The sequence below is a fragment of the Nycticebus coucang genome, chromosome 16 (assembly GCF_027406575.1).
Source record: "Nycticebus coucang isolate mNycCou1 chromosome 16, mNycCou1.pri, whole genome shotgun sequence".
NCBI lineage: Eukaryota > Metazoa > Chordata > Mammalia > Primates > Lorisidae > Nycticebus > Nycticebus coucang.
Window position 1 is genome coordinate 13,619,576 of NC_069795.1, and position 15,140 is coordinate 13,634,715.

General features: G+C 37.4%; 1 protein-coding gene across 4 annotated transcripts in view; it reads left to right on the forward strand.

Annotated features, from left to right (window-relative positions):
- Window positions 1–15,140, forward strand: part of SCAF4 (SR-related CTD associated factor 4) — a 65,627-nt gene that overhangs the window by 21,858 nt on the left and 28,629 nt on the right. For 2 of the 4 annotated variants that reach the window (XM_053564411.1, XM_053564415.1), the window contains exons 2-9: window positions 308–391; window positions 1,326–1,370; window positions 3,674–3,835; window positions 5,446–5,581; window positions 5,897–6,036; window positions 6,641–6,817; window positions 11,530–11,723; window positions 12,052–12,160. In XM_053564411.1, coding sequence (XP_053420386.1) covers window positions 308–391; window positions 1,326–1,370; window positions 3,674–3,835; window positions 5,446–5,581; window positions 5,897–6,036; window positions 6,641–6,817; window positions 11,530–11,723; window positions 12,052–12,160 — 1,047 coding nt within the window. The remainder of the gene's footprint in view (window positions 1–307; window positions 392–1,325; window positions 1,371–3,673; window positions 3,836–5,445; window positions 5,582–5,896; window positions 6,037–6,640; window positions 6,818–11,529; window positions 11,724–12,051; window positions 12,161–15,140) is intronic. The other 2 variants (XM_053564412.1, XM_053564413.1) reach the window with 2 other exon arrangements.

Genomic DNA, 15,140 nt, shown 5'->3' on the forward strand with positions numbered 1-15,140 from the left:
AATTGCATTAAATACTGATGGGAGTTACAGTATTGCCACATTCAGTTTAGGAATATAGCGTGTTTGTTTCCATTCAAATCATTTTTGAGTTCTTGGGTAAAGTTTTACATATTTTTTTGTTCTAGGTTTTGAAGATTTCTTGATGTTTTCACCTCTTAGGTTTATGATTTTTTTTCTTTACTTACTAGCCAGACTGTAAAGTTCTATTCCCCAAAGTTTCTTGTTCTCTTAATTGATTGCAGAGATCTTTGTAGAACACGGGGTGTTTTACCTTTATGTTTTATGTTTTTTTCTTTTTTTTTAAAAGCTTTTTTCACTTATGGATATGAAACCTCCCATCTCTAGAGCCAAGATGATTCTCATCACTAAAGCTGCTATTAAAGCTATTAAGGTAAGAACAAAATAAATACATTCAATTTGAGAGATGTTTTTGAAATTTTGAAAATGTAACTGTTAAACATACGAGAATTCAGTTAATTCAGGCCTGAATCAAAGAGGACTAATCAGTTTTTGATGTAAGTTTCTGATAATACTATACTTTAGTATTGTAAAATACTGTTTCAAAGCAGTTTTTTATTTCACTCAGTCATTGTAATAGACTGGCTAAGTATTTAGCTTCATTTTTATTTAATAAAACAAGACAAAACTCAAGTTCTATGAAATTAAATGTCTTACTAAGATCACATTTGATTTTTTTATATTTTTTGAGGCAGAATCTTAACTCTGTTTCCCTGGGTAGAGCGTGGTGGCATCATAGCTCTCACAGCAACCTCAAAGTCCTGAGTTTGAGTGATACTCTTGCCTCAGCCTCTAGATTAGCCACAATGCCCAGCTAGTTTTTCTATTTTTAGTAGAGACAGGGTCTCCCTTTAGATCAGGCTGGTCTCAAACTCCTGAGCTCAAACAATCCAGCCACCTCGGCCGTCCAGAATGCTAGGATTACAGTTGTGAGCCACTGTGCCTAGCCCAAGATCACACTTTTAATAAATGGCTTATTTTAGAAACTGTGTTGTTAGTTCTGACTCCATTTGGTTTTATCCTTCTCGTAAGGTTGCCTAATATCCTGCTTTGTGAAGCTTTATTGGCTTAAAGCCTTAAGCAAAGGGCCTTCTGTTTGGGGGGATTATTATAGTTTTCTGTTTTAGTTTATTCCTTTCTGGTTATGAAGACTTTTTCAATTATGGATTATAGGTTATTTCTCATGGTTTGGTCAGTATTATCTTGATAATTATTTGAACTTTACAGATTTCAAGGTTTTAAGTATTTTCTAGTTATAAGAAATTAGAAATATAGATTGGACAGTAATTTTCTTTTATTCTTTTCAGCTTTATAAGCATGTGGTTCAAATAGTAGAAAAGTTCATCAAAAAGGTAACTTTTATTATTACCTCATTTTAGTTATGATGCTAATTTTAATTTACTTTGTAAATTATAATTTGGATGTTTGCTTCTAAAGCCACTCTATAAAAAAGTAATGGTTCTTTTTAATCACTAGAAATTTAAAAACACATTTATAGCAATACCGTGGATTGAGACTTACTGAGTGCTTAGCACTCAATTCACATCAGTGTTTTTTTTTTGTTTTGTTTTTTTTCTGTTGGACAGGATCCTTTTCTAAGCCTGAAGTACTTGCTTTACTCCTTGACTGGCCTACTCTGCATATTGAGTATTTCACATGAAATTAGTTCCTAAAGTTTCAAACTTTTTCCTGCTGAATCATAATTAAACCACTTTTTTCAGTTCTGTAGTTGTCTTTTGTTTTATATCTGTTTGACTAGCACGCATCTGTCTCAGTACAAGACTAAGAACGTACTTAAGGTCTCCTAACTCTTGACTTGGAGCTATGACATGTAGTACATACTAACAGATGTTTATGGAAATGTCTCTAAAACAGCCCTTTGTGCATACAAAGGGATAAAGTTAGAAGTCAAGCAGGTCAGAAGTCCAGCAGGTCAAAAAAATAGTAAAAGTTTTTCATAGTAGTTAATTAAGTACAAATTTAAATAAAGCAAAAAACTAAAATTACCTATATGCTACTGCCTCCAGATTACTGCAATATTTATATTTGGATCTATGTATCATTTATGTACATGTACATTTACAAAAGGAAAAAAAGATAATACTGATTGTTAACCTGCATTTCATGTTGAGTTTATCATGCACATTTGCAAAGTATTCCTTTGTATCATTGTTACCATGATGCCCGTGTGGTTAGATATTTCTTTTCTCTTTTTTTTTTTTTTTTTTTTTTGTGGTTTTTGGCCGGGGCTAGGTTTGAACCCACCACCTCTGGCATATGGGACCGGCACCCTACTCCTTGAGCCACAGGCGCCGCCCATTTCTTTTCTCTTTTTTTTTTTTTTTGCAGTTTTTGGCCGGGTCTGGGTTTGAACCTACCACCTCCAGCATATGGGGCCAGCACCCTAGTCCTTTGAGCAACAGGCACTGCCCTAGATATTTCTTTTCTTTTCTTTTTTTTTTTTTTTGAGACGGAGCCTCAAGCTGTCACCCTGGGTAGAGTGCTGTGGCATCACAACTCACAGCAACCTCAAACTTTGGGATGTAAACGATTCTCTTGCCTCAGCCTCCCAAGTAGCTGGGACTACTTGGCGCCCGCCACAACACCCAGCTATTTTATGGTTGCAGCTGTCGTTGTTGCTTAGCAGGCCCAGGCCAGGTTCAAACCCGCCACCCTAGATGTATGTGGCCAGCGCCCTGCTGACTGAGCTACAGGCACCGCCAAGTTAGATTTTTCTTAGTTTTTACTTTTTATAGACAATGCTTTTAACATAAATTCCTAAATACAGAATTGGTTGATCTAATGCGAACTTGCTTTATTGCAAAATTGACTTCCATAGTGGATTGTGCCTGCTTCCATTACCACCATAAATTCATGTAGGTGCCTGTTACTACTGTGCTATTCTTTTTATCTTTGTTGATTAATAATCGGTGGAAAATGACTTGTTAAATTTATTTATTTTTTAATTTAATTTGTTGATTTAGTTTATTTCTTTGGTACTATACCTTAATAGAATTGAAATTGGTGTGTTAAAAGTTTTATAATTTTAAAAGGTAAAAATTATCTTTTTGAGCCAAGTGAATTGGAGTAAAGACTATCATAATGAATTCACATGTAAATAGCTTAGGGATTGGTAAAGTAATGTCAATTCTGAGACGTTGTGTGTGGGAAGGTAGAGCGATCAGAAGAGTAAAAAAAATAGGGATTTGCTTCCCAAGAGAATGTTTTGTATAGATGTGGGAAATTTGACAGGTTAGCCAATTAGCTAAAGTATTCGAGTAATTTTTAAACAGATATAGTGGATATAGTTCAACTATTTTAAATTGCACATAAACTTTCTGGACACCCTGTATAAAGTTTTATAAATGTAAAATTAATGGGTGTCAAGTTGTGACTTTATTTTTGAGACAGAGTCTTGCTCTATTGCCCAAGCTAGACAACAACCTCACTGACCTCCTGCCTCAGACTCCAGAGTAGCTAGGATTATAAGCACCTGCTACAATGCCTGACTAATTTTTCTTTTTTTAGTAGAGACAGGGTCTTCCTTTGTTCAGGCTTGTGTCATACTCCCAACCTCAAGCGATGCTTCCACCTTGGTCTCCCAGAGTGCTAGGATTACATTTGTTACACTGACTTTACAACTTTATTCTTCTAGTGTAAACCAGAATACAAGGTTCCGGGATTATATGTAATTGACTCAATTGTGCGACAGTCTCGTCATCAGTTTGGAACTGATAAAGATGTTTTTGGGCCAAGATTCTCTAAAAACATAACTGCCACATTCCAGTACTTATATCTTTGTCCATCTGAAGATAAGGTATAGTTAATTATTAAATTAAAACTTGTATTCTCATTGATTTTTTTTATTTTTCTAATCATTTAAATGTGTATTAAATGTTTGAATCCTACTGTATTGCTAAATAAGATCTTCATTTAGTGATCTCTGTGAGCTTGAAATAAAACGCAAGTTTTTCTTCAGTTGTCATTTTATATCTGTTAATATTTTCTGTAAGTTTGAAATAAAACGCAAGTTTTTCTTCAGTTGTCATTTTATATCTGTTAATATTTTCTTGTGAAGTCCTTCAGGAATGTTGTTGCAATATAAAAAGAACTACATTTATAGAATCAAAGAGGGAAGTGGGTGGTTACCAGGAATTAAGAGAAGGGGAAAATGGGGAATTGCTTATCAACTGGTACAAAGTTTCAGGTAAGCAAGATGAGTGAGTGCAAGAGGTCTGCTGAATAACATACTTATAGTTAACAGATGTCATACACTTAAAGATCTGTCAGGAGAGCAGGTCTCAGATTAAGTGTTCTCACCACAATAAAATAAAAAAAATTTAAAATACAGAGTGGCCAGAAAGTTCACGTGCAATTTTAAAGGAAGTTTATGGCCACCCTGTATATGAAAGGAGCTTCATCTTGCTTTAAGGAAAGATGTACTTGTATAGTTACTGATGAAGAAATTCTGCAGTAGGGAAAGGCAGTGCCCATCTCAGATTCTTGCTTATTCCAGCTGGCTTTGGGGTATACTATACAAGGGTAGAAAAACACTACAGATGCAGTAACTGAACTGTAAATAGGTGGGGAAATTACACTGGTAAACATACCTAGAAAAATGAAGAATGGAGATACTTAGAATACATGGTATATAAAGTTGAGTGTTAACAAATTTTTGTTTACATTCTGGGAAATGTGTTCCTGTGGGGAAAATGTACCAAAAAGCCAAGGTGATCCTTAAGTGGGAGATAAAAGTTTCATACATGAATAACATATCATCTCTGGATCTCCTTCATATTTACATGACATAAAACAACTTACGATTACAGAGCATTTAGTTAAACATTTTAGCTGTTAGAAATATTCTGAAGAAATTCTCTTTTACTTGTTTACTTCTCTAAGATAACTTTTTTGTCAGTGATGGAGTTTATTTGTAACCGTAAGTAAAATATGTATAATGAAAACATCAGATAATATATTTCTTTTTATTCTTTAGGACTATATTTCATCTCTTTTTCTCACTCTAGATCAGGCGTCCTCAAACTTTTTAAACAGGGGGCCGATTCACTGCCCCTCAGACCGTTGGAGGGCCGGACTATAGTTTAAAAAAAAAAACTATGAACAAATTCCTATGCACACTGCACATATCTTATTTTGAAGTAAAAAAACAAAACGGGAACAAATACAATCACACCGCCTCATGTGGCCTGTGGGCCGCAGTTTGAGGACCCCTGCTCTAGATTATACCATGGAAGACAGGCTAGAGTAGTTTAACCAGGTTGTAATTCTGATGGATTTTTTCTTTTCGAGAAACAGACTTAATATGGAAATGTCAGCCTTGGGGCAGAGGGTCTTTCTTTTTGAGAGGTATAATGTGTGATTTGTGCAAATACTCATTGTATATTCATATTTTCTCACACATTACAGAGTAAAATAGTTCGTGTTTTGAACCTTTGGCAAAAAAATGGAGTATTCAAAATTGAAATTATTCAACCTCTTTTGGATATGGCAGCAGGAACCAGTAATGCTGCCCCAGTAGCCGAAAATGTTACCAACAATGAAGGTATAGTCAACTATATCTGTGAGCTTAGATAATGGTGTAACTTTATGTACATGAGAGGTTTAGAGTCTGTCATATTGGAGGAATGTTTCTATCAGAAAGAAACTTGAACTCCCATCTTAGAAGGTATGTTTTTTTCCCAATAATTCCTATTCCAGTAAAAGTATGCTTTTCTGATACTTGTTAGGAACTATAGACTATATATTTTACTGTAAAACTAGATGGAATTTTATTTGTAGCGAAGAAGCTTGATGGAGTTAAAAAGATAAACTTGTAGGTGGGTATTTTCTTAGGCTTTAATGACCTTTTCTTTTTTAGGTTCACCACCACCTCCAGTAAAAGTATCTTCTGAACTCCCACAAGCCACTCCAAACTCTGTATCAACTGTACCACAGTTGCCCAGCTCTGATGCTTTTGCTGCTGTGGCTCAACTGTTTCAGACAACTCAAGGCCAACAGGTAAACTGTTTGTTCTAAGATTAAATCGTTTGCTGGGTTAGGTACTACTGTCGATTCTTTTTTTCCATTCCTCATTAATGAACACATTCGGAGGGGGGGGAAACGTCTACTTTTCAACCAGAAAAGCCTCCATGAAAGAGATAATGACATGGGAGTAATAGGGAAAATGCAAAAGTGAAAAAAACAAGGGAATAGTACACTTAGAAATAGCAGTAACTCTTTAAAGAGAACTTCTAAGTGGCTGATGTTGCTAACAATTCTAGCATTTTTGATTGATTCCAAAATTATTTGGATTGGAGAGAATTTTTCCATTTTTCTAGAAAACTTAATTTACCTTCTTCACAATTTAGTGTATTTTCTCTTCTCATTGACCATTATTTTATATCATTTAATTTGTTACCATACATACAGCATACATTTTTAACCTTACGTGACATATATTCATAACAACAAACTTAACCGTGAATTACAGGAAGGGTTTTTTTCCTGTTTACTCTGCCTATACTATTTTGAGTCACTTTGAGATTTATTTTTTAACTGAATTAATTTTTGATGCTATGATTACACTTTGTTGTGTGGTTTATCAGTCTTCCCTTTCTCTAAGCTTCAGCAGATCCTTCAGACTTTTCAGCAGCCTCCAAAACCACAGTCTCCTGTCCTTGACAATGCTGTGATGGCTCAGGTTCAGGCTATCACAGCTCAGTTAAAGACAACTCCTACACAACCACCTGAGCAAAAAACTGCTTTCCCTCCACCTGAACAAAAGACTACATTTGACAAGGTATGCTTCTGCTTCTCTTACATTTAACTTGCCTCACCGTTTTTATTGCTCAGCATGTTTTGTGGAAGTTATCCCTTCTATATTTTTTAAATGAATTGTTTGGTTGTTTTGTGATTTGAAGTATTTTATCCTTCAACGTCAACATACTGATTATTTTTCTTGGTTTTAAATGTAATACATACTCAATTTTCAGGGAGTAAAAGAAAGTAAAAAGAAGAAAATTCATTAGCTCCATACTTGGAGATTACTGTAATAACTTTGCTGTATATCTTTTCAGAATTAATTTCCTATGTTAATGTGCTTTTCTATACCTGCTTGTTTTGGTCTGAATGTTCTTGTCTCTTTTTTACTATTGTTAAAGTTTAGTGAATTTAGATCTACATTTACACTGAATGCATATAATCTGCAGTATTCCAATGAATGTACTACATTTTAGCCATTCCACTACTGATAGTCTTTTTTTTTTCCTTTTTTTTTGAGACAGAGCCTTACTATGTTGCCCTAAATAGAGTGCTGTGGTGTCACAGCTCACAGCAACCTCAAACTCTTGGGCTTAAGCAATTCTCTTGCCTCAGCCTCCCAAGTAGCTGGAACTACAGGCGCCCACTATAACACCTGACTTTTGTTGTTGTTGTTGTTGTCATTGTTGTTAGCTGGCCCTGGCTGGATTCAAACCCACCATCCTCTGTGTACGTGGCTGGCACTGTAACCACTGTGCTACAGGCGCCTAGCCTACTAATAGTCTTTTATGTTACTTTTAATTTTTTTTGCTGTTAAAATCTTAATTAACATATCTATAACGTGAGAGTTTGGGTTGTTTCAGTGTCTTTCAGCTGCTCTGTTACACCTTTTGGTTCCTTAGGCATGTTAAGGAAGCTACCAACAAGGATGTGGGTCTGCTGAACACGCACAGCTCAGGGCTTTCTGTTGAAGTTTTAACTCAAACACCTCCACTCTTGCCTGTTTTATAAAATAGAGGAACTTTATTGTTCGTAGTACAAATTAAAAATCCATGCGGTAAATGTTGGCTTTCATTACATCTTAGTGATTTATTGGTGGCTGCTGATTAACAGACGGTTAAGTGAATTTTTTGAGCAAAAAGGAACATATGCTTACAGGGAGAGAAAACACATAATACAGAAACTTTAAAAGGGAAGCAATTTCACACTATAGTTTGAACAGATTTGTGTGTATTCTTTCAAACTAATTTCTGTGTACATGTGAACGTAAATTCTTATACTTATGGTTTTTGGGGTTTTTTTGTTTTTTGTAGCGACAGAGTCTCCTCCTATCACCCTCAGTAGAGTGCTTGACGTCACACAGTTCACAGCAACCTCCAATTCCTGGGTTTAGGCAATTCTCTTGTCTCAGCCTCCCAAGTAGCTGGGACTACAGGCACCCACCACAACGCCCAGCTATTTTTTTTGTTGCAGTTTGGCCAGGGCTGGGCTTGAACCTGCTACCCTCAGTACCTACCCACTGAGCCACAGGAGCTGCCTATACTTGTGGTTTTGTTAGGTTTTTTGTTCAATGTTGTGATTAGGAAGACTCTCCCTATCTATATTAACAAAATAATTCTAAGACCTGGGCACAGTGGCTCACGCCTGTAATCCTAGCACTTTGGGAGGCCAACGCGGGTGGATTGTCTGAGTTCATGAGTTGGAGATCAGCCTGAGCAAGAGTAAGACCCCATTTCTAAAAATAGCCAGGCATTGGGTAGGGACCAGCAGTCCCATTTACTCGGGAAGCTGAGGCAAGATGAGGCAAGATGATCACTTGAGCCCAAGAATTTGAGGTTGCTGTAAACTGTGACGCCACAGTACTCTACAAAGGGCGACAGAGTGAAACTCTGTCTCAAAAAAAAAAAGAGAGAGAGAAATGAAATAAAAAATAATTCTATATTTTCTTCTAGTACTTTTATGTTTTTGTTTATGTTTTTTCTCTTTAGTGCCTCTGGAATCTATTTTAGATTATGGTTTGACATAGTTAAATCTTCACATTTTTGAAAATAATTCTCCCTCACTGCTTTTTATCCACAAATTCCTGTGTTTCTTATTCTATCTCTCTGGACACTCTTCTATCCCACTAATATATTTCTACATCGTAATAGTTGAAATACTTGTAACATATATACCATATTTCATTTCTAGGTTTCCTACCTCCCTATGCTCCCTTCACTTCCACATACATTCTGTTACTCTTTTTCAAACTTTCTTTGGTTATTCTTGGTGATTTGTATTGGTCAGGGGTCTCCAGAAAAACAGAACCAATAATTGTATCTGTTTAGATAGATCTATCTTAAGGAATTTGTTCTTAAAATTGTAAACAAGTGAGTAGACTGTACATTCAGACTGGAGTCTGATTCCCACAGGGCAGCAGACTAAAAACTCTGTCAAGGGGTGGCGCCTGTGGCTCAGTGGGCAGGCGCTGGCCCCATATACCGAGGGTGGCAGGTTCAAACCCGATCCCTGCCAAACCACAACAAAAAAATAGCTGGGCATTGTGGCAGGCGCCATAATCCCAGCTACTCGGGAGGCTGAGGCAAGAGAATCGCTTAAGCCCAGGAGTTGGAGATTGCTGTGAGCTGTGCGACGCCAGGGCCCTCTACTCAGGGCGATAAAGTGAGACTCTGTCTCTACAAAAAAAAAAAAAAAAACTGTCAGGGTTTCTATATTATAGTCTTGAGGAGAATTCTTTATTTAAGAAACCTTAGTTCTTATTCTTAAGGCCTCCAACTGATTAAGGCTCACTCGTTATGGAGGGCAATCTGCTTTACTCACATTTGGCTGATTTAAATGTTAGTTTCGTCTAAAGTAAGCTTTCATAACAACATCTAAATTGGTAATTGACCAAATAACTGGGCAGTGTATTACCTAGGCAGGTTGACATATAAAATTAACCATCACAGCATGTTTTTCCAGATGTTAGAATTCCTTTGAATTTATCTATTAATTTAGGAAGCACTGATAGCCTCTCATACAGAATCTCCATTTCCTTAAATCTCTCATAATGTTCTTGTTAGAAGTCTTAATGTTTTTCTTTCATTTTTAATGTTTAATGTTTAAAATGGTTAATGATAATGCCATATATAAAAACAATGTTTTATAAATGGGCATGGTGACTGGGCACAATGGCTCACACATATAATTCTAGCACTTTGGGAGGCTGAGAGGATAGAATTGCTTGAGGCCAGGAACTCAAGACTAGTTAGATGCTGTCATGCCCCTACACTGCAGTCTGGAGAACAGAGTAAAAACGTGTCTCTAAAAGAAAAATGGTTCATGGCATTAATACTTTGTTTTTTAGTTGGTGCTTTTAAATTGTCTAGGTATATATAATTTCTCTTCAATATCTGTCTGTACCTGTTTCTTTTTCTTTTGTTATTGTATGATAGCAAGGGCTTTGAGAAAAATACTGAGTCAAAGCCATGATAGTGAGCATCTTTATCTTGTTAACTTGAATTATAATTTGTCTAATGTTTTACCTTAAGTGAGTTGGCCAATGTTTATTTGTTTCAGCAAGTTTAGAAAGAGGAATTCTATAAAAACTTTGAATTTCTTGACCTAGAATTACAAAGAAAAAACCTCAAGTTAGCTCTGTCCTAAAACACTCTGAACACTGGTTTAGTCCTATATACTGTGTTATCCAAGGAAGAGATTTCCCTTCCTAATTTAGAAATCTGTTGTTCAGTAAAGTAGAACCAGAATTTGTGGACATAACTGTTCTAGAACTACACAAGTTGTTGATACATTAGAGGTTGAAATCCATGAGCAGAATGGGCACAGTTTGAAAGAAAAGATGGCTTGTTGGTGGCCAGGGACTGAGGGCTTTGAAGTTAAAAAGACCATGCTCCACATCCTGATTCCACCATTCACTGACTGTCATCTTGATGTTTCTTTATGATCTGAGCCTTAGTTTGTGAAGAGACTCTTATCTACCTTGCAGGGTTCTTGTGATGATGAAGTCTGTAATCTACTGAAAACCATTAGTATGTGTCTAATATGTTTCTTTCCAGTAAGAATAAGTCTTGTTTTTAAATTGCTGTTCTTCTGGACATGTGATCTCATGAAGTGTCATGATTTTTTTTTTTTTTTTAATGAAAGTCGTGAAGTTTTAAGAAAGAAGCTAATGAACAAGTGGTGAGACAGCTTTGTGCCCCTGTCCTATACCATTCTCTTTTGTTTTTCTGTTTCACATATTCCTATAATCTTGAGCAAAGAGGATATGGACATTTTTTCTGTATGCATTTTTAGTGATTGGGTAAGATAGTCTTTTTTTACATTTTATAGCTGACTGAAATGTAGATCCATTTTCATGTGCACAAAGTTCTAAAAGTTTTTAGTCTAGGTAAATGAATATTTTAGAAAGTTATATATGCTGCAAAAGTAATTAGGAAATAATTTTAGATATTTTAGAAAGTTATATATGCTGCAAAAGTAATTAGGAAATAAGCAGATACAAAATAGAGAAACAGTCAAAAAGAAAATACTGTAGTTATAATTTGGGAAGGAAGGCAAAATTAAAATTTGTATTTTTTCCAAAATGGCATTCGTGTAAAAATTGGTTATGTCTGTGAACCATAGTCCCCAGGGGCCTATGGGAAAATGAGATCGAACTTGACAATGTGGTGGGGTTATAGATAGTGGTAAATACATTTTTGTGAAGTGAATCTGTCTCAGTTTTAAAATGGAATATTGATATACTTTCTTCAGAAGCTGCTTGATAGATTTGATTATGATGATGAGCCCGAAGCTGTGGAAGAATCAAAGAAAGAGGATGCTGCTGCTGTCACCACGACAGCACCTGCTGCTGCTGTGCCTCCCACACCCGCCACCACTGTGCCTGCTGCTGCTGCTGCTGCTGCTGCCCCCACTGCTGCCTCTCCTCCTCCTCCACAGGCATCATTGTGAGTTTCTTTCTTTTTTTTAAATCCTTGGTAAATACAGAATTGTAAAGCATGTTCTAAATAACATTTAGCAATCAAAACAATTTTCAGTGGAGTCATTGTTCTGTAAAATTTGTGGTAGCACGGATTTTCCCCTGCTAAAAAAGTGGCTTTCATGTTGGGAATAATAGTGTATAGATTAGTAAACGGATAAATATACTACATACGATTTTTTAAAATGTTGATTACTAATGATTCTTCACCATTATCCTGTGCTTCTGTAGTATGAATGTGGCTGAGAGTCTTGTGCTTTTGAATGGGTAAAAAAGATTACTTGCCTTATTTTTAGTGGATTTCCTGGAGATGGCATGCAGCAACCAGCATACACACAGCATCAAAATATGGATCAGTTTCAACCTCGAATGATGGGAATACAACAGGATCCAATGCACCATCAGGTACAAGCATTTTTCTTGCAGTTTTAATAATTCAAGATGTGTTAATTACATTGTATGGTTTGCACTTCACAGAACACAGTATAGCTATGTGATTGGTTAAGTAATACTCCATCTTCCGTAAAAGCTGTTGAATGTATAACTGTTCTGAGTTGCTTTTTGCTTTAATTAAAACAAGTATGCTAAGTACTACATGCTCATATTTTAGGAATAGGTATTTTAGTTAAAATGTTTAACTTTTTAAAGAGAGAGAGATGATGGTTCTATAGTCTGACAAACTTAGTTACACAGCTGTTTCCCTGTCAGGGGCCTTTTCTATAAGTTGTGTGATTAGATACTTTAGAGGGCTTTCAGTTCTCAACATTCAGGGATATAGTTTAAAAGCTGCAATGAAAGAAGCATACATAGTACACTGAAGAGTTGTGGGAAGTTAGAGTTGTTCATTGGATGTGTTCCAGTAAATTCTCTGATTCAGAGTTTTTTAAACTTGGCTATGCATCTAAATTACGGGGACAAGGAGAGGGATATTTTTAAAAATACACATCCTGGCCCTCCAGTGCTACCATCATTCTAGGAAATCTTTTTTAAATTCTGCAGTGATTCTATTGTACAACTAGCCTTGGGAAATACTACCTTATGGCTGAAGTTTAGAAACTATTCTGAGAAATCTCTTCACAGTATGTTATTTTCTTACCTGTATTGTGTTCGATCCATTCTGTCTATATGATAATATGAAAATGATATGATTTTAATGACTTATCAATGAATCAAGTTCACAAAGTGTTTTATAACCCTATGTATGTATGTATTTATTTATTTATTTATTGAGACAGAGTCTCAAGCTGTCGCCCTGGGTAGAGTACTGTGACGTCACAGCTCACAGTAATCTCAAACTCTTGAGCTTAAGCAATTCTCTTGCCTCAGCCTCCCGAGTAGCTGGGACTACAGGCGCCCATTACAAAGCCCGGCTTCTTTTAGGTTGCAGTTGTCCGTGTTTCAGCAGGCCCGGGACAGGTTGAACCCACCAGTTTCACTCACTGAGCTACAGGCTCCTAGCCTTATCAGCTTTATTTAAAAATGAAGACCAGTTGCGGTGGCTCACATCTGTAATCCTACCACTCTGGGAGACTGAAACAGAAGGATCCCTTGAGCTCAGGAATTTGAGACCAGCCTAAGCAAGAGCAAGCACTCATCTTGAGTAGTCCAGCTACTCAAGAGGCTGAGGCAAGAGGATTGCTAGAACCTGGGTGTTTGAGGTTGCTGTGAGTTAGACTGATGCCACAGCACTGTAGCTTGGGCAACAGAGTTAGACTCCATCTCAAAAAAACAAAAAAAGATAAACTTACCTATTTCCCCTCTAAATCTAATTTCACACCCATATCCTGTGCACCTCCCAGAGGCCCCTGGCCCAAATCCTGGCTGTTATGCTGAAGTCCCTCCCCCCCTCCCCACTCCCATATTCCTCCAGCCTCTGGCCTGGCTCTGTTCCATGCCCCCCTGAAGCTGCCCCTCAAAAGCCATTACACAGGTCTTTGTCATCTCCAGTCAGGCCTATTGCAGCTGCCATCTGATGGGTCCCCTGAAATCGTCTATCCAAATGGGCACTGCTTTTGCTCCAACCCCATCCCTCCCCTGCTCACTGGCTTCATAATCGACATCAGCTGACGTCCTCACTCCTTAGCAAGAATGCTGGGCCCTGTGCAACCTGGCCCTGCCCATCATCGCAGTCAATTTCCATCATTTCTTGTTTCCAGCTCTGGGCCGTAGCCACACTTAGTGCCCTTTGCACACATACTTGCTGTCTTTCTGCTGGACCCCTCTTACCTACGCCTCCTGCTGCAGTGTGAGACTCTTCCAGGAGTACCCACATGCAGAAGCTTCCATTGACATTGGGTTGTTTTATACCTGTATTAGTTCTTGTTGGTGCTGAAACAAGTTACCACAAACTTAGTGGCTTAAGACAGCACAAGCTTATTCTCTTACATTTCTGGAGGTCAGAAGTCCAGAGTGAGTCTTAAGGGAGCTAAAATCAGTGCCTTGTCGGGACTGGTTTCTTTTGGAGACCTTGCCCTTTCCATTGTCTCATGGCTGCCTATATTCCTTGGCTTGTGGGCCCATCAGAGAGCAGCACTCTCTCTCTGCTTTCTCTGTTGTACTGTTTTTCTTTTTTTTTGAGACAGAGTCTCACTTTGTCACCCTGGGTAGAGTGGCATAGCATCATAGCTCACAGCAACCTTCAACTCTTGGACTCGAGGAACCTCTTGCCTCAGCCTCCCAAGTAGCTATGACTACCGGCACCTGCCACAATGCCCAGCCATTTTTTTTTTCTTTTTTAGCGACTGGGGTCTCTGCTTTTGCTCAGGCTGGTCTCGAACCTGTGAACTCAGACAATCCACCTGCCTCAGCCTTCCAGAGTGCTGGGATTATAGGCATGAGCACCTGGCCCTTTTTTCTTAACCCTGGCCCTCCTTCGTCCTTCCTTCTTGGTAAGGATGTTGTGGGCAGATTTGGCCCACCCAGATAATTGAGGATAATTTGCCCATTATAAGTTCCTTACTGATCACATCTGCAAAGTCCTTTTTGCTGTGTAAGGTAACAAATTCACAGGTTCCAGGAATTAAAATCTAGATATCTTTTGGGGGCCATTATTCAACACCGCCCCTCTCTGTTACACCTACCTGTGTGTGTAAAAAAAGAAAACCTGTGAGGTATGTTCAGATGTTTTAACACTTACTGAAAATTTATAAATAATTTAGAAAGAATATTTTGTGATTTTCTTTTTCAGTCTATCACGTTGCTTGCTTATGTAAATGAAGGTATTTCTTTGAATATTTAAAACCAAACCTATGTATGTATGTATGTATTTATTGAGAGAGTCTCATTATGTTGCCCTCAGTAGAGTGCTGTGGTGTCACAGCTCACAACAACCTCAAACTCTTGGGCTTAAGCGATTCTGTTGCCTCAGCCTCCCAAGTAGCTGGGA